The following is a 19,745-nucleotide window of genomic DNA, read 5'->3' on the forward strand; positions in this document are numbered from 1 at the left end:
AAAAAACGTGTTTTTATAATAATTCACCGTTTGAAATTAATTACATTTTAAAGCGTCCAATATGCCAATCAATAGAGTTATCTTGAGTGTTCCTCTAGCTTTCGCTTCAATTCGTACAAATACATGCATATTATATATAATATTAAATACGTATTAGCCCATGTACTTGTCTAGATAAGCAAGATTTATAAGCGGTACCATTTTCATTCGGACGACTCTTAAAATTCCCGCTAGGGTAAACATTTTTTAAATATTTTTTAATGTTGATACATGTATACTCGAGCTCTTAAATTTCGTTCAATCTATCGAGTTGAGTATTATACTGACAAACAAAAAAAAACTTCTTGGTGTCGGTTACGATATTCAGAGCATACAATTAGGTATTACCAAGGGGCCAAATGAAGCCATTCAAGATTTCTAGCGGAGACGCACCGAACAAGGTATTCAACTAACAACAAACAAGAACAGGCGCATAGGCTTTGCAACACGCAGTTCCATTGCACTAAGTCTAGTACGTGTGTATGTGTACTCAATCATAATGTGCCGACGCGGAGTCTTTTCTACAATGATGAACTTGAATTTAAATTACCTGCGATGCTTATGCAGTGTACCGTTTTTTATGTCAGCATTCGTCGCAGAGTAAATTGGTTTAGAGTAATTATGGTCGATGCGGCTTCATTCGGCACTGTCCGGTTTAATTTGTTTCCTTGTTGTCTTTTTTTTTCATTTGAAATAATCAGTGTGTTTTTTTAATAATATGTATACTATAGGATAGTTTTCTAGCTTATTAACCTTTTATTTACTAAAAAAGAGTATAAATGTTATGGATTTTATATGAGCTCATATTGTGCAATGAATTGTATAATATATTTCATTATTGTATTCGCTTTATGACCGGCTTACTATTACACCGTTGTATTCGTTGGGGATTGTTCAACTATTCGCATTCAAATAACAAAAATCACCACGTAGAGATATCATCACTTACCCTATTTCAAATATTTTCCAGCTGAAAATTGTCCCCCACACGTCTTTTTTAGTTTATTTGTATTGTTTTTCCGGAGCCGAAGTGCATCTCACAGAATATCCATCCAACTTCCGTTGTTTTCACTTTCGTTATTAAAAACTCCGTGTAAAATAAGTATAATAATGTTTATTCGCTCAAGAATAAACTGTCTTATTCAACGCAAACGCTATTTTCCTAAGGGATCGCCGAACTCCAAACCCCAATTTTATAACCCATCCTACCCTGTCTACTGTAACACATGGACTCGTCCACTAAGTACAATACCACTGCCCGTGCAAATTGTCGGTCTTTTACTAGCTCGTCGCATCACAGTGTAGGTCGCGCTATGGTTTACAAGTTTACATTTTTCCGCTGTGAGGCGGAAGGCCCGCTGCCTGCGGCCGTGGTCCTTTTTGGCATAATTTCCACGAACACTCTTCCCGCTTGTCACGGGGATAGCGCCGTTTTCGGAAGAACCTGTATAATACAATTGATCCCAGCCTTGACATTATTATGCCAAACGTTTAAGATAATAAATTGCGTAGTTAAACTGTTTGGCGTTTGGCGTTGAATAATGGTATATTAGATATAAATACAGTTCTTAATTTCTCTTCACTACTGACAATGCATGTATCATTTTTGTAAAAAAATACCAAAAGGTTGCATATAGGTGTTGTTATTTCAATAGACGACATCACAGTTTAGGTAAAATTGTCAACAAAAAATTGTGTGATACTTGCATAAATAACATAAAAATAACATGGCCTCAGTTACGTGTATAGGTGTGCTTTGCACATATACAAATAAAAATCATACAACACAAGTTTGTAATGAGTTAACTTTCTAAACACAGCTTTGTTTGGTATACGTTTACTCATTTTATAATCAAACAATTTAAATTTATCATACATCGTAAAAGATATGCAAACAGCGAAAAACAATTTTAAAAACATCTTTCTTCCATATCACAAGATTGTAAATATACACGATGATGCAGACATTTCATTTTTTTCCAAATATCATATCTATCAGATCATTTTGTTAAAATCGGTATGAAAGAGACACACATGTACAATACTTCACATCCTGACGTCATTAACCTGTGTTCTTATGAAATAAATCATTCACTGACCATTCTTTATCTAGCCGCCCAATTTTGTCTGTACAGTATTATTGCAAATTTAAAACGATAAACACACTGAATATTTCAACAAACATGCAGTATCACAGGTACATGTACCCTTCTGTCTGACAAATACATGTACATGTTCAAACGATAACAATTAACCAAAACCACTTACAACAAAATACACACACGTTTCTGAAACATTTGACAGCAGTACATTTTTAGATTGCAAAAATACATATCTTCTGAAACGAAACTAGAAAAACGCTATGTTTGCTTGCGTCCGTGAAAAAATAAAATAAAATAATTGAACTTCCTTGATAATAACTTTATCAAAATCATATATAGAAGAAGCTATAATTTAATGAATCTGATCGTTTTTGTATTTGTGTGTGTAAATGTCCATACTTTAATTTATCTAGTAAATATCTTTTTCTGAAAGAGGTTCGGTAAAGAAATTTAGATAAAAGTAAACACTGCTTTAGTACACATTTAGTACCTAAAGCAGTTTTGGTAAAAATGCAATTACACATACCCTGACGTATCTGCACTGCCTCATTAACTGGGGCCTGTATTCAGCTGATAATTACTTGTGAGAACACTTTCTGTACTTGACCATAATTATCAGGAATCAGATTCGAGTATATCTGTCCGGTAAAAAAATAAACGGCTGTCAACATTGAATACTATTAATTTGAATGTGTGTGAGTAAATGTTGTTGTTTTCTAACATAATATGCGTAGAAAATTACAACCAACATGGGCACTAACATATAATATTTAAACCTTCCAAGAAAGTAAAAAGTAAAAAATAAAACAAAAATCACAGGCAGATTGTTTCTTTTTGCACATGTCAAACTACTCATTTAATGATAAGTGAATACTTATAATATTTGATAAATAAGTTATTGATATTAATTTGCTGATAAAGCACTTTAAAGTGATATTATGCGCTTTTTTTACTGTTGAATTAAGCTGAAAAGAATTAACAGGTCAAAAGAGTTAGTTAAAATGTGGTAACTAACCATTTATCTGCAACTCATCTTGCTACCACTTGTTTATAAAAAAAACATATTAAATATTTTACATGACTGTCCCAGTCCTCTAAGCCGAGCGGAACTGTCTTTTTATTAGGATCGGAATAAGTGTTCGTGTGTCGTATGAACAGATATCGTTGCAGGAAATTAAAATGATTCGTAAAACAACAATGTGGCTTTGTGTCAAATGAACGAATCTGCACTAAAACTAAATTTAGATTCACATCGTATATGCATGATCAGTTGTCAAACGAAAGTACGGTTGATATTCCAATGCATTATTTTTCTCTTTCCGTGATAATGTATTAGTATGTTGATGCTGCATTAACAAATATAAGTGTATATGAAGTGAAAACACCAAAAATAAACAACGGTTGCGATAGACACCTATAAACATAGCAAATACTGTTAGATGCGCATAATATCACTTTAATATACAGAAGTGAAACTTCAGCTGCTGGAGCAGTATTGCATTCTAATTATATACAATTAGTTGGTCCTTTTTTAAGGCAAGTGACCATTTGCCAAAACAGCAAAAACAGCACAATACAAAACAACATAAACACATATAAGAATAAAGCCGGGGTCACTGCCTTTGAACGGTCAATGCAAAGCATTGGGGTTTAAATCGGTTTTAGAGCGCTCAACCTCGTACGTGGCCCAGCAATATTCACGATACATATAAGTGTAAATTAAATTATAATATATAATAAAATACTCACATTAAACAATAATAAAAGGGAATTAAAACGCATTCAATTTAATTACCAATGAATTACTCAATGGTAGGAAATAGACCAGAGCAACAGAGTTACAACACTTTGAGGAACGATTAAATGAAATTACGAACAAGTGTCGACTACATCCCTTCTTTTTAGAAATAGATTTAAGAATATAGCATCATAAAGTAAATATAATAGATAGTTAAGTCACATTAATACTAAAAATCAACGAATCAATGCGTCGTGCTTCCGACGCTGCCCGAAGCCATCTCGCGTTCGCTCGTAAATGTTCAGATATCGTGGTGGGAAATTCACATGGACTATATGGTGGCACAAAAAATAAAAATGAGAATTTTGTATCTCGTTATATCTATGTTACAGGACTACATCTAGAGTTGAAACTTGGGCTATTGCTTAAAGGGACACTGATTGTTTACGTGTTAACTTTATTTTAAAAAATATTGTTCGAAATATTCGTTGATTTTGAGTGTATATGGGCTTTTAATTATAACGGCAGTTACATTTTATAGTGATCTTTTCTTCATTGCACAACCGGCTGGATGTTGGTTGAATTCTCATTCAATAGGGCGTTACCGCCAGTCTCCTGGATTGGATATTTGTCACCATGGCTCACACAGGAGCCAGAGGAATTTGCTGATCCACGTAGATTGATGCCGCTGTCTGACTTAGTTGTGTTATGAATGGCGACATTTACTTTAACGTTCACTTAAATAAATATTAATATTTTCTGTAAACATTGACACGAAACGATTCTATTTATTTAAAATAAGTGTTTATTATATTATCACAGAAACAGTACTGCTTTCGAAAATGTTTTCCTTGTACAGATCAGATAATAATCAATCATGCTGTCCTCATTTGTGTCACATTCAGCGCAGTCCTATATGACACTTTTTAAATAAGTGAAAATTATACTCATATTTAAGAACAATAATTATAATATACATTTAAACCTCTCCAATAAATGCACTCATACTTTTGCACGAGTTTGCTTTGTAATATACTATCATTACTTATATCTCAGATTATACCGCCGTTGTTTTATCGTATATGCCGACCATATAATGATACATTTGTCTAATATACATCTTTCATATCTACTAAAACCTAATATACGCTTACCAACGTTCGGCGTCGGCAGGTTTGTTGCTGATCTGGCTTCTCGAATCCCACGACTTTGCCCCTCTGAAAGTTGATGGGGTATGATATCGCCCAAAGAGACAGAGCGCCCGGGTGAACGTGAGCAAGAAATTATTGAGCTTGCTTCAGATCCTGTGCTATCAGGGGCTGAAAATATAAAACTTATCCGATAAGTATGGTACATTTTACGTATACACATGCAAACATATGTGTAGGTTATGTATATAAAGAATACTAGGTTAGCGTTGAATACAGAGAAGTTTATGTTGCGAGGCTTAGAACGCCGGGAGCGCGAGCCTTGGCGAGCGCTTTCGGTGTTCGAGCCGAGCAACATAAACTTCTCTGTATTCAACGCTTATCCTAGTATTCTATTTATCCCATTTGATTTTTTTCAACGTGACATTTAATATAAATAGATCTAATAACCTTAACAATAATTTTAATTCAGTCTTAAAAGCGCTTAAAATCTTACAAATGTAACCATGCGTAGTGATATACATGTATTTGTTCTGGTACGCAAAATAGTCTTTAAAAAAATCACACAAAAGCTGTAAAACAAGTAAAAATATCACCATATGCCTCGACTCAATTTTACGCAGTATGCGAATTGAAACACATTACGACCGCGAAAAAAAGATTTTACTTTACTATAATTCATTTTATTTTCGAAAGAAAATTATCAAAATCCAATATGGCGGCGATTGCTCCTGACAAAATGATGTTGCTGTCAACATACATGTACACCATCGACGACCTAGTTCTGGCTACCATAACTTTAAATGTCGCTTTTTATGATTTTTGACTGGCGCGACTTTGTACAGGTCTGTCAATACTATATAAACTGTACGCTGAAGTTTCTTTAGCTATCGACGACCTTGACAATTTTGACGAGTAAACAGACAATTGCAGCGACTGACACTTTATTTGACTTAATATTCAGGGCAATACGTTTTCCGACTTCGGACGACGAATTTTAAGGACGCGCAGAACGTGTTTTTTTATATAATGTTATGGGTATGCCGTGTGTGATCCGATGCATCAATCATTTCCCCGAGAACAAGGAACGATAAAAGTACAAACAAAAACCAAAACACGTTAGAACTAGTATCTTACCTTTAATTGTCCTTTAAAATCCATCTAATAATCCATTTAACTCAATAATTGACGATTTTGCATCTAGGGTCTTTAATAATTATTTTAGCATAGTTAAATAAGACCCTTATGCCATCCAATCAAATGAGTTTATGAACTCAATAAACTTTCTTCTTCGTCACACGCTACGTCATGTACTCTACATTACTGCTGTTCAAATGAACCGGGGCAGTTTATCTAATAATAGCTGTTGGTAAACTCGGTTGCAGGTGTCTGCATACAAACATAATTATGTTTAAACTTGCACAATGTTTTATTTATCTATGGTAAATGCCCTTATTGTACAAGAAAATAATTTAATATATAAATACACAAAGAATGGAAAACATTCCAATACACAACAGATAAATAATACCCGTGTACAAAATGGGACGTTCCCAATTCCAATGTGGTGCTGTTTTTACCATATTATACTTTACACAGCTCTATGCCTAACGTGAATTAAATAGGAAAGCAAACATTGCAGATTATTTATGAATTGTGCGATATGTGTATGGCTTGTTGTACATTCTTAATTTTTAAGTTAAATGTCAAAAGTATATGCATGGATTATAAACAATGCACATTACACGAAATAAGGAAAATGTGATCAATTGGCAATTCAGATGTCGAAATGTACAGTACATGTAGAAAACATGTGAAATAAGTCGCGTTTATAATTAATCGTCAAAAAAAATGGGGAAAAGGACGCAAGAAGTATGTCATTTTATGACGCCATCAATCAGCTGATTCATTATACGGATGGCGTAAAATTATGTCATATGACTAGATTTAAAGTTTGAAGGTCGTATAATATTGAAGCTTAAGTTTTCTCGACTTTGTTTCTTATAAAAAATCATTCGGTGGTAAAGTAAATATAAATAAAAAATAATAAAACAAAAATCGTGTAATTTTATATTTTATTTCCACATTTCTTTTGGTGAATATGTCATATATATATTTTTCTGCAAAATATGCACATTTTCTTCCAATGGGTGACCTAAAATTCGACCAATGAACCAAACAATATCGACCTAATTTTAGCGCCTATCGCATGACGTCATTTGAAAAGTAGTCCGTGCACGCGACAGGTATATTCCACATTGTTGAAGACAGACAAGTATATTCCACAACGTGTTATACCGTCAATGTCGCGGTGAAAGTGGGATAAATTATGTATATACGTGTATGTATGTCACCCCCTTTTAAATCCTCAGTTCAGACCGTTAAATCGTAAGATATTTACTGACTTTCATAATGTGAACAAAGCAAACATAAATTCGTTAAGAAGTCCATTTTAACTATAAAATTTTGCATAAACAGTTAATTCATAGTTTGCAGATGTCAGGCCATTTAAATAGGAATGCCAAACAAATACATATATTGTCATTATTATCACTCTATGAGAAATATTAATATCATGAATTGTATAAATAAAGTGTAAATGCAATATTTGTAAATTCAATCTCTAACAAAAAATAAAAAAATGGGTTGTCGCAAGATATTACACATGTGCGAGTTCCCAGGATGTCATACTTTAATAACTAAATAAGTAACTGGACACAATCTGTACCACCAAGGGAAACAAAGCTTTAGGCGAATAATCTTCCAATTATACGACTTTCTATATCTTCAAATAGAGTATTATTGATTTGTTTACAAGAAGCCGCTTATTGTCAGACAGAAGAGCTTCCAATCCTAATTGAAGACTAAATATCCATGCTTTATACTATGTTTTGATTGGAATATTTACCGTCTTGAAGCATAATCGTTTCTTCTGGGTCGGGCTTTGTCGAACTCCTTCTTCGCTGTCGCTTCTTTTTCCTGCGCTTTCGTATTAATACCACAATACAAAGGGCAATGAAGCTCACAGCAACAGTGGGGATTGTAATTGTGAGAGCTGTTGTTATTGTGGTAAGATGCACTACAATACATTTAAACAAAGTACCATTAGATAAACTGAACACATTTAAACACGTGCATGTAACAATATTGAAATGTTAATCTAAAATAATTGGAAACATGAGGATTATTGTTGATCTTGTTTTGAAGACCTTTGAGGCCACTGCCAATATTACTGGAATGTGTATCACTAAAGTATTAATAGACATAAATAATAATATCGCCAGACTTGTGTGTCCTGTCTGTAGACACCAACAACTTTTTAATTGTTTTAATAGCTTTTACGAAGAATTATGCCATAAGCACCTTCATCCGGAATGCAGGCGAGGTATTGAGTGTGAGGCGTCCATTTTCCGTCCAAAGTACACGTCCTGTCCGGATCTCCATGAAAGCGGAACCCATGTTCGCAATGCACTGATCCTGTCGTGCCCGGCGAGTGCGTACTGTTTTGGACACTCATGTGCCATATGCCATGAAATATTTCGGGCAGTGACGGGCATGTTATCTCTGTGGCAAAAGTATTTATGATTACATGGGTGCATGGAGAAATTCTGCAATATTGTTTCATATGGTCTGTTTGAATTGTGATCGAAAAACAATTTAATTTGGAGTATATTTTCAAAAGTAATTATCAACATATAACATTCTAAAGTATTAAATAATTTATAAATAATACGTCCATAATAAAAGCATATAGAGTCAAATAACCCAGTCTTATACTTTGTGTAAGTACCTATACACTCGGGTGCAGTCCCGAGCCAAATGCCATAATCCCCACATTGTAGTTGTGGACTGCCAGACAAGCGGTAACCACGGTCACAGGATGACCTTAATGTCGTGTTATGAGCTAGAAGACTCAAAGTAGTTTCAAATTTTCCGTTTGCTGGTGGGGTGGGTAAGCGGCATCCTGCCACTGAAAATTGAGTGATATCGAAGCGATCATCTTTTAGCGATAAAGGTATAAGTCAGGTATAAGGGTCCGTGTATATACCGTCTTTTCCTTTTTCGTTTTGAATTCGACACAACGAAACATGACAATTAATGCATATTAGTTCATATTCCGATTGTCTAATAACCGAAACAAAAACAAAGTACGAAACAAAATTAACTTCTTTATATCGTTTTACGTTGTACTAATTATATAACAAAATACGAAATGTATTCCCTCTTCAAATTTCGTTTCAATCTTCAGGTAACGAAAACCAATGATTAAAATTTGGTCCCGTTTACCAGTCTTGGTCTGATTTTACGGTTGACAAAAAACGAAAAACGAATGGCGCTGTTCAATGATCTGTAAATAAACATTTTTTATAGATATTTGCTTTGTGCTGCTATCTTGTGGAGGTAACTCATTCGTGACTTTTGCGCGTACTTTTTTCCCTTACATAAGAATAAATCACTTATTTCGATCCGCATGGCTTCTTATGCGCATTTTTCGGGGAGGAAAAGACAAGCCGTAATGGAAGAAGACGTGAATATTTTCAGTTGTTTTTCCAAATAATGTATTTTTCCAAATTGAAATGAGCATAATCTGAAATCTTTATGTTTGCCAACGAACAGGTATTGTATGTCGATCCAACCGAATTGATAGGGTTATAATTAGCCTCTTATGACACTTCTAGTTCTTCGCCCTTATACTATGCAAATTCAGTACTAATTTTACAAAACAAACTCGTTTTAGTCCGATAATAAGGGGCGGGTCTTTACATTTTAAGAGCTGTAATACTCCTTCCCCGTATTCCAATTTTTATTACACATTAGACCCGAATTATGTTATAAGAAGCACAATAATAGGCAGCGGCTGCTAAAATGCCCCCTCCGTTTTATTTTTTAACATCACCTTACATAATAGAATGTTAAGTTGTATTAGTACTGCCAATATTGAAAGAAAGAACAGGACCAACGGAGAATAAATAAAAATTTGTTTGAATCTTATGAAATGGTTAAGTGCAAGGTTTCATAAGGAAGGCGAATAGCATGCGTCACGTCTATAGAAACTACTTGCACGCGTTGAAACGTTCCGTTTTAGACCCTGGTTGTCTCCTAAAATGAAACTCGAATACCATTATAAAAAGCTTGTATATCTGTAACTATACGTGTATGATTTGCTGAGTCGAGGATATATATGAGTTTCAATGCTTCTTTTATTGATTAGTTCTTCAAGGTGGTGGTGTCCGTGAGCAGGGAAAAGGAACGCGCATTTAAGCAAGCGTTGGTTTGCGTGATCTGTTAAAGTACATGCGATAGTCGAAAAATGTATTATTTTATTGCTTTTATACACATCCAGTTCATTAAAACAGTCATTTGAAAAGTGGAAAAAAACGTACCAAAAAATCCGTAATTCATAAAATTAATTATTTGTAACAATGTCATAGTTGTAACCGATATGGTATTTTAAATAATGGATTTTAATACGCGTTGATTTTTCTATTAATATAATGTAATTGTCTTGTAAAGAGTTTCAAATATTTGCATAAATGTTATAAGCAAACTTTCTTTATCCTATAAAGGAAGCACCACAGATAATCATCCTGAAACACTTTTAAAAGAACGCAGTTCGTTTATCTATTGCTTAAAGTGACATTATGGGCATTTTTCACTGTTGAATTGAGCTGAAAAGAATAAACAGGTCAGAAGAGTTAGTTAAAATGTGATTACTGACCAATTGCTTCCAGTTGTTTATAAAAATATATATTATGTTCGATATCTTACGTGACTCACCCATTCCTCTAAGCTGAAATGATCCGTAAAAAAAATGTGTCTTTGTGTCGTATGAGCGAATCTGCGCTAAAACTCAATTTAGGTTCACATCGTACATGCATGATCAGTTGTCAAACGAAAGTACGGTTGATATTCAAATGCATTATTTTTCTGTTTCCGGGATATTGTTTTAGTATTTTGATGCGGCATTATCAAATATAAATTTATATGAAGTGAAAACACCAAAAATGAACAACGGTTGCGATATACACCTATAAACTGTTAGATGCCCATAATATCACTTTAAGGCAGTAAAACCTATTCTCTGAACTTTATAAATCTATAAAGTGTATAATTCATGACCAGTGTCGCACCATGTATTTGCAACTTGTTGCAAATCACTGGTTGGATGCAAGACGTGCGTGGTACGAGAGTCAACCAAGACGGTTCACGACTTGCCGTTACAGGGCTTCACGAGGCAATCTATGCTCTCAGAGGAATTGTTCACCATACTAATTAAATTTATATGTTTAGCAATAATGTGGTGCAATTTTCATTTGTTAAAAAGATAAAAATACAATAGAGTAAATAATTCAATTGTTTAAATTACTTTAAGATAAAAAAATCCTTAAAAAATATCTTTATTGTGCCATTATTATCAAAATGCGTGTGATACATGTACTCAAATCAAATGATTTTAAACAAAAGCAGATGTACATTTGTATCATAACTTAATGTTACTAGATCTATCTATTTCCCCATTAGTGAAGCCAACCATAGCTGTCCGAAGACTCGACTATTCTTCTTCTACAATTGTATACATTTATGTATTTAAAAAATAATAAGATCTAAGGGATAAAACTGCGCAAGACGATCACGATCTCCCCAAAACAGCGGAGCGCCCCTCGTTTTCCGTATACCGTTTAATCAATTCAAGAACGGTAAATGGAAACAGTCACTGTGTTTCAATTTTTATATGTGGATTTTTGTATAATTAAAATTGAAACGAAATATGAATAGGGAAATGAGATTTGTGTTTTGTTTTGTTATGAATACACCGAAAAACGATACAAAGAACTCACCTTTGTTTTGGTTTTTTGTTTTTGTTCCGGTTATAAGAAAATCGGAATATGAAATAATATACGTTGATTCTTGTTTTTCGTTGTGTCGAATGCAAAATAAAAATGGAAAAGACGGTATATACACGGACCTTTAAGCTAGCACGCAAAATATACCGTAATACAAAACACACCATGAATACGCCACGCCACATTCGAAATATCAAAATAATAGTAATTGATTTAACTGACATAAAGATAACAATTATTTTAATACAATTTTAGATAGTTTACAATGTCATGCATAACTGGGCATTCAAATCGTTAAATAATATTGCCACAAGCGATTGCACTGCACATGTGACTGGAAACATCGCCTTATATGCAAATGATACGCAAGTCAGGTTGTGTTGTATTACCCAAACTCTCTCAACAATGCTAATACGAATGGTGGAAATGTTGGATGTTATGGGTAAACATTAAATAAAACACTCGGATAACCCTTTGAATGTAACATATTTGTTTAATGTCTTCAGGTTCGTTATGCATACTAAATTTTACTCACAATGTCACAGCTCATAAACAAAAATTAAGCAAAACCGCGTATAATTATTTCAAGACAAAAATATAATTTACCTCGTTCCTTTTCCTTCTCACGTCTATAGTGAAGATCTGCAATAAAAGTGTAAACTATATATTATGCTACCTTCATACACCGGCAAACCGCTTACTGGTATTACAGACGTCAGTGATAACGTTAAAGTACACATAAAAAATCATACATTGATTGATGTTGAAATGAAATATACAATAACTATATGCATAAGTATTAAAACGATACTTTTCTGAGTTAGTGTTTTCGATGTGCATCTCTTATCGAATTACACCTTCCAGTTAGATCTGAGTACATAACATTGACTTGATCGTTATTACCGTAGCAAAACGCTGTACAGTTCTGTACGTGTCTTATTGTAAAGCATTCATCCTGGATGTCAGCGCAGCGTCGACAGAACTTGAAGGCCGCGTCACAATATTGGTCTGCACCATTCCTAAAATCGCCGAAAACGTAAATTAACATTGTGCTAACCCCCAGTTGTATCTACTTGGAGCAAGCTTTACAATTAAGCATCACGCTATTGAAATGCATTCACACAAATAAATACTTCGCATCATACACAAAACTCAAAAACATGATAGGCAGCGTGATAATTGAAAAGAGCAAATTAGCGTCAACATTCGAAGTTCCATTAAATGTATGTTGTATCATTAAAAACACATTCATTGTTTATAATATTTACGAGTTCTCAAAAGCGAACGATTTACGAGATTAGTTCTACCTTCAACTTTTTACCAAATCCTAATCACTTACTCATTGCAGATGTCCCCAAAGCAATAATGTGCTTCCGGTTTTGAACCGCGTAGTTCAACTCCTACTGCTAAAAAGAATAGTACCCAAAGGAAAAGCTTTCCTGCAAAATGAAACAAAGTAACTGCATGAATTTAGTTTTTTTCCCAATTGGGAGCATATTCAAAATAAAATGATGTTTCTATTTAATTTTAGCAGCATTTTACTGTGTTTGAAAACAGCTGTTATTTTCCTAACAAATCAACAACCTTCAATAAGAAGAACCAACAAACTTTTTTTAACACGTATTTAGTAATGTTTTCCTTGGTACGATGCAATTGTGCACTGCTGAATTAACTTTTTTAATTCGACAAATACTGATCAGCATTCCCTTTTCCACTAAATACATGCATTTTGTATATTAAATTTTCGTCAAATTTGACCAAATTATCTTCATATTTTACCTGCATGGTTGAGTGCCGTTTCGTTAAACGTTATTCAAGTGTCAAGTATGGACAAACACTTGTTTATATTACAAGAAGAAACCATAAACCAATATAAACACTAAACTGTTTCCCTTAGTTACATAGCTTAATCAGCAACGATTTCGGATTAACAAGATCAATTATTTATTATTTTTGCCTAGGTCAGGAGCGCGTGTTCCAACCACAACGGTAAACGGACATCTAGAACAGCCAAAGATGTATGTTTATTTAAGTTTATGAGGTCCTTCTGCGTATGCAGCTGCATTGTGTTTGCATCCGTAGTGTCCCCGCATTCCTATCGAATTAACTTTCAAGAATCACGAAAGTTGGGACGAATTATAATGATGAATGATAACTTTTGTTGTGGGTGGAAGCCGGAATACCAAGAGGAAAGTACCTAATAATAAAGCAATAATAAAACGCCAACAACCCACAACGAACTAAATTAATTTTTACATAATTACATGTCAATTAGCGTTATTTAAACTATGATCCGCTTCAAGATTCGTTTGAAACCGATCAAATATTAGCGCAATTTCCATTAAAATAATCAGCAAGAACAATAGGATCCAACTGACCCTTATCACACCTGTTTAAATTATTAAATATGATGGTTTTTCGTCCGTAAGTATCTGTTAGTAACGTACATACCATCCAATAATCCAATACGCATTTTCACATGGATCCAATTCGATATGGAAATTTAAAGCTGGGAAGCCAAAATATTTTAATCTGGGATACCAGATTGTGAAGTTCTCAAATGGAAAGACCAGATTATTCAAACATTGTTTGGGATCCCAGTAGGTATTTATATTCAAAAGTCATCGGGGAAATAACTATTTAAATGGGCCGTCCAACAGATTTTGGCATGTATTCATGGTATTGAAGCATGCCATTAAATGCTTTATATTGATTAATTTAAACATTTGACCTAAAAATCTCCAGTAAAAAAAAACAAGAATACAATTTTAAAAAAGGAAAAAAGTAACCCTCAACAGGGCTCGAACCACTGACCCCCTGGAGTAAAAAGTCTCCCACCTGGGCCACTCGACCATCCATGCTAATGCTTAGATCGGATGTATTTTTTAAATATATATAAGCAATCCTCGTAGTTTCCCAAAATATAACTACAACAACAGAACTTTCTAAATTATTCAATTGTTTCGCGTCGCACAACGTTTCATAATTTTCAGGTTTTCAAATCGTCAAAAGATGCATATAATGAATTTAAGAGCATGGTAAATGGTCAGTATTGCTATTTCCTCAAAAATATCATAACAAAAACGAAAATGTGCGAATCCGAAACAACTTTTTTTTTATTTTGTCAATTTTCCAAAACGTTGGACGGCCCCTTTAAACGATCTGCTCAGTAACATACAAAAAATATTTATGCTATATGATTTTCGATATTTGACACGGTTAATCATATATGCCTGTGTCACCTGTATTCAAAATTATTCAAAATATTGTACAGGCATTGAAAAATAATTTTTCATTATTATGTTTGTATGATTTTTTTTTAATTTCAACAATGTACGGAGAATAATAATCCCTATTAGGTCAAGTTTATTTAGTTTAATAACTAATAATTATCGCACATATTTTTATACCTGGTCTTTATTAGCTATGTATGAAAATCATAATCTACCATCTAGTTTCACGCGCTTTGAATATTGTATATAAAACGACATGTAGCATTTAGTCCTTTCGGTGTGTGTGTTTATTGTTCAACATGCTTCAAAATTGCAATTTATATAATATAATCGAAAATCGCATATACCGGTAACTACTGAAAAATATATACCTCATATATCACACACGCCGGTAATTTCGTCTTGCGTAGGTTGTCGCTATGCTTCAGATTTCGCCCGCACGCAGTCGCCACACGGAGCAGTCTCTATACTACGTGGTTCTTTCTCGACAGCAGTTGAAGTCCTAAAATGCAGCACGAGAAATCGACATCCTGTTTGAAGAAAACCCCTGCCCGAAGACCTGCGTGTTTTGGTCAAGCAGAAACGTTTTACCGAGCACGCAAACGCCACACAAAGCCTCCGCTGAATCGACGGTTGCTGAGACCTTCCAACCAGATACTCCACGACTGCTGCGAGAGCGGATACAGCAGAAAGTGGCGGCACCCGTGCAGACCGGATCTAGATTAGTATAATCATAGTAGATCGTTTCGGGTAAACTTTGATTTGTAGAGGCGTCGTACAGACCGGATCTCAGATCTAGATTGGTTCAATACTTGATGTGGTATGTGATACTAATAGACCATGTACATTTATTTTAATCCTTATGTTTCGATTGTCGAAAAATTTTATAAGAGTAGCTTTAGTTTATAGCAACGCCGTAGAGGTAGGATGTATAATAGTGAAATGTCGTTTTAAAGTGGGCTTTTCACAGATTTTGGCATGTATTAAAGTTTGTCATAAAATGCGTTAGATTGATATTATGTAAACATTATCTAAAAGGCTCTAGTAAAAATCAAGAATAAAATTAAAGAAAGAAAAAAAGTAAACCTCAACTGGGCTCGAACCACTGCCATGGAGTAAAAGTCTATTGCTTAGACCATTCGGCCATTCGTGCTCATACGATGAATGGTGTTTTTTAAACTTTATATAAACAATCCTCGTAAGGTCAAAAATTTTAACGACAACAACTAAACTCTCCAAATTATTAAATCGTTTCGCGTTGCAACGCTTTTTAATTTTCAGGGTTTTAAATCGTCAAAATATGCATATATTGATATTTTAGAGCATTGTATAATTATGTTGAGTATCATAACTACAATGAAAATTTGCGATTCTGAAACTTTTTTTTATTTTGTCATTTTACCAAAACGTGAAAAGGTCCCTTTAAGGATATCAATGATATGCTATGCTTTGTGGAACTAGATAAGGCCATTAGTTAAGTAGTGCAGATTTAAATAAATAGTTTTAATATAATATATCATATAAGTAACGCCATGTTCCACGGAGACATTCGTTAAGACCAGATCTTGTATTCAATTAGCGAAAGTTTATTATATTTTTATTTTGAGATTTTATATGTAGTCTTTTATATTTTTGTGAATGTAAGTTATTAGAAAACGAGCACAGAATATTAGATTGTTCAACATGAGTTTGGGACACATTTACGTAGACAAAGCCACTGCTGTTTCGTGACAATAATTTACCAAATTCTGTTACTATTTATCACAAATTCTCAGGTATGAAACTCTGTGCAATGACCTTTCAATCTCCACGCAGAGTTGTCGTTCCATGCTCTCACATAAAATCTCTGCCATCACAAGAAAATCCAACCTGATTTGGTAGGATTGTATTTTTATTTTCTAACAGATTTAACGCGATACAAAATGCTCATTTTTTGTGTCACAATATATTCCATGTGCACTTCCAGCTACGATATCCGAATATTTACGAGCGAACGCGAGATTGGCTTGGGCAGCTTCGGAAGCACGACGTAGTTCTCATGAATATGCGGTTTCTTTGGTGGCGATGACAAACAGCCTTGTAATTTTACAGATAGCTTCCATAATTACCATATGTTATGGGCCGCTCCAATTAGTGATAATCGTTAATTTGTGACAAACTACATTCCCTTCTAATTTGCTACTAATTCGAATCCATTTATCATTTCCTGCATTATTAATCACTTGTTCACGTACTTATTTCAAATGTAATGTTTTAACATTTTCAACAAAAACATAACAATATGAGATGATTAACCCCCCCCCCCCCCCCACTAGATTTATAACCTTAACATAAATGACACAGCCATCAGGCATATTACAACTTAAAGAATTATTTAGGCAGAACCAGATCCGCTATTTGCTGAGAATTTATGAAAAATCACCAGTACTAGTATTTTCATAGAAGAGTTTTCTCAGAGATCGCGAACGACATAGGTGCCCAAAAAGTTGTGCGATAAAATAAATTTATAATACATGTTCAAGTGAAGGAGTTTTGAAGGAAAAACGTCGAAAATTAGGAAACCATGGATGCAACTACAACGTTTGCTAGTAATGTTACCTTGATAAACGTTACAGAACAAGAGACGTTCAACGCGACGTCATCAAACTTTTCGGGTGGAGGTTTCCGCCGGTCGGTTTCTATGGGGACACGAGTTTGCTGCTCTGGAGGGTGATTCCGCCGATTCTTATTTCATTTGGAACGATCGGAAACGCTATGGCTATTGTCGTGCTGCTTCGTCAGAAGAAGATGACGTCAACGGCGGTGTTCCTGTTTGCTCTGGCGCTTTGAGATACGCTCATGTTGTTCAGCGCACTTCTGCCAGAGTGAGTGCGCTATACCTGAGGCGTTGACACCTGGTTGCTGAGTAACACCGGGTGTAAAATGAAAGTATACCGTACCTACTGCAGCATCCAACTCTCCTCGAGGCTTATCGTGGCTGTCACACTTCAGAGAACAGCTTGCGTGCTGTTCCCGCACAAAGTGAGACTGGGCTGTTCCCCACAAAACGCTGGGTTGATCATCGTCACCATTGTGCTAGCCGTGTTCGGAATTAATATAATAATACTCGTGATGTCTGATGTGAATGGATACAAGGGCTTCAAGTGTTCTCCATCAACTTAGGATAACTATGACCTAAATGACTACGTTTACCAGTGGATCGACTTCACGTTAATTTTCGGCGCGCCGTTCCCGCTGCTACTCATGGGCAACGTCATCATCGTAGTGTAGCTCGCGCGCTCCCGTTCAAGACGTCAGCGGATGAACATTTCCGGTAAGGCGCGCGACACGCGTCCAGTGTCGATGCTCATGCATGATTTTCCTGTGCGTGCTGTTCTTCCTGACGATTACACCGCTGTCTGTCGGTATGGTGTACTCCCCCTACCAGAGAAAGAAGCTCCAGGCGCTCGCGTCAGTTGATCCTTACACGGCCTGGCACGACTTCCAGTACTTTCAGTTCCTTTACGATGTTGTCGTTTTGGTCAGCTACTTCAACGCCACCTTCAACTTTGCCATCTACGTGTTCAGCGTCTCGAAGTTCCGCACAGAACTGAGGAGCCTGCTTTGCTGTAGAGCAAAACAAGGCACCTGCCTTTTTGAAAGCTTTTTTCCTACGCTAAAAATATTCCGTAGATCTACATACATAATAGGGAAAAGTTGTTTCGATTTCATGTCAAATATAAATGATTTTGTTAATAAAGTTTAATAATATTTAACATGTTTGTCACTTGCATGCGGTGTTTCGTGCACCCAACGTTTATGTTATAATTGGTTAATGTGACGCCAAACGATTTGCTGTTCAAAATATGGGCTAGATGGTTTGAAATAGTTTTGACATGTTTTCAATGCCAGAATTATAGGGACCGTCAACCACAAACGATTAAAAAAGAAACGTTCTAAAATACCGTATTTTGTTTACGATTATTAGTTTATATTGATTAAAATATAACGACTGGTATATTACATAACTCGATAAAGTTGTTAAGTTTTCATATTTTCAGTATATTCGGTAATAAAATGTTACTGGGTACATGTACCAGGAACTATAAGTTAACGCAAGTAGATTGATCATCATCTTCACGTGGTAAACCCAGGAATGCAAATTTTGCATGCGTATTGAATTGTATATATTTTATATATAAAATGATCAATCTACTTGCATTATTTATTGTGTGTATATCGTTATGTCACCTATTTTCGCAATGTACTTTCGATTTCACATCGCGAAATTTTATTACCGAATATACTGAAAATATTAACTTTTTTCAAGTAACGTAATATACCAGTCGTGATATTTTAATCAATATATAGAGAGAATATTTGTTGGATTCGGTGGATTATCGATTTTAATTCACGAGACTAGTGATCATAGAAAATAATATTGCGCCACGAGTGAAAATATATATTTTCTATGATCACGAGTTTCAAAGTTTATATACATTGTTAAAGAGTTTAATTAAATAATTTCGATGCGATAATGACGTCATTTCGTCAAAAAATGACGTCATTTCACAGTAAACAGTGTGTTTTATAGATAATTTTTACTGTTAATGTTCACTGTTGTAAATAGGTAATTTATAGAGGATATTTGTTGGTTTCGG

At 34.6% G+C, this 19,745-nt stretch overlaps 1 protein-coding gene across 1 annotated transcript; it reads right to left on the bottom strand.

Moving 5' to 3' along the window:
• Positions 1-1,860: 1,860 nt before the first annotated feature.
• LOC127856420 (sushi domain-containing protein 4-like) lies at positions 1,861-14,384 on the bottom strand. Its single transcript, XM_052392618.1, has 9 exons — positions 14,324-14,384; positions 13,212-13,311; positions 12,776-12,891; positions 12,479-12,514; positions 8,818-8,997; positions 8,391-8,591; positions 7,936-8,106; positions 5,034-5,198; positions 1,861-4,616 (listed from the first exon to the last, which is right to left on the bottom strand). The coding sequence occupies exons 1-9, from the start codon at positions 14,343-14,345 to the stop codon at positions 4,432-4,434; spliced, it is 1,176 nt and encodes a 391-aa protein (XP_052248578.1). The 5' UTR covers positions 14,346-14,384; the 3' UTR covers positions 1,861-4,431.
• Positions 14,385-19,745: the final 5,361 nt, after the last annotated feature.

This window comes from Dreissena polymorpha, chromosome 13 (genome assembly GCF_020536995.1).
Source record: "Dreissena polymorpha isolate Duluth1 chromosome 13, UMN_Dpol_1.0, whole genome shotgun sequence".
Classification (NCBI taxonomy): Eukaryota; Metazoa; Mollusca; class Bivalvia; order Myida; family Dreissenidae; genus Dreissena; species Dreissena polymorpha.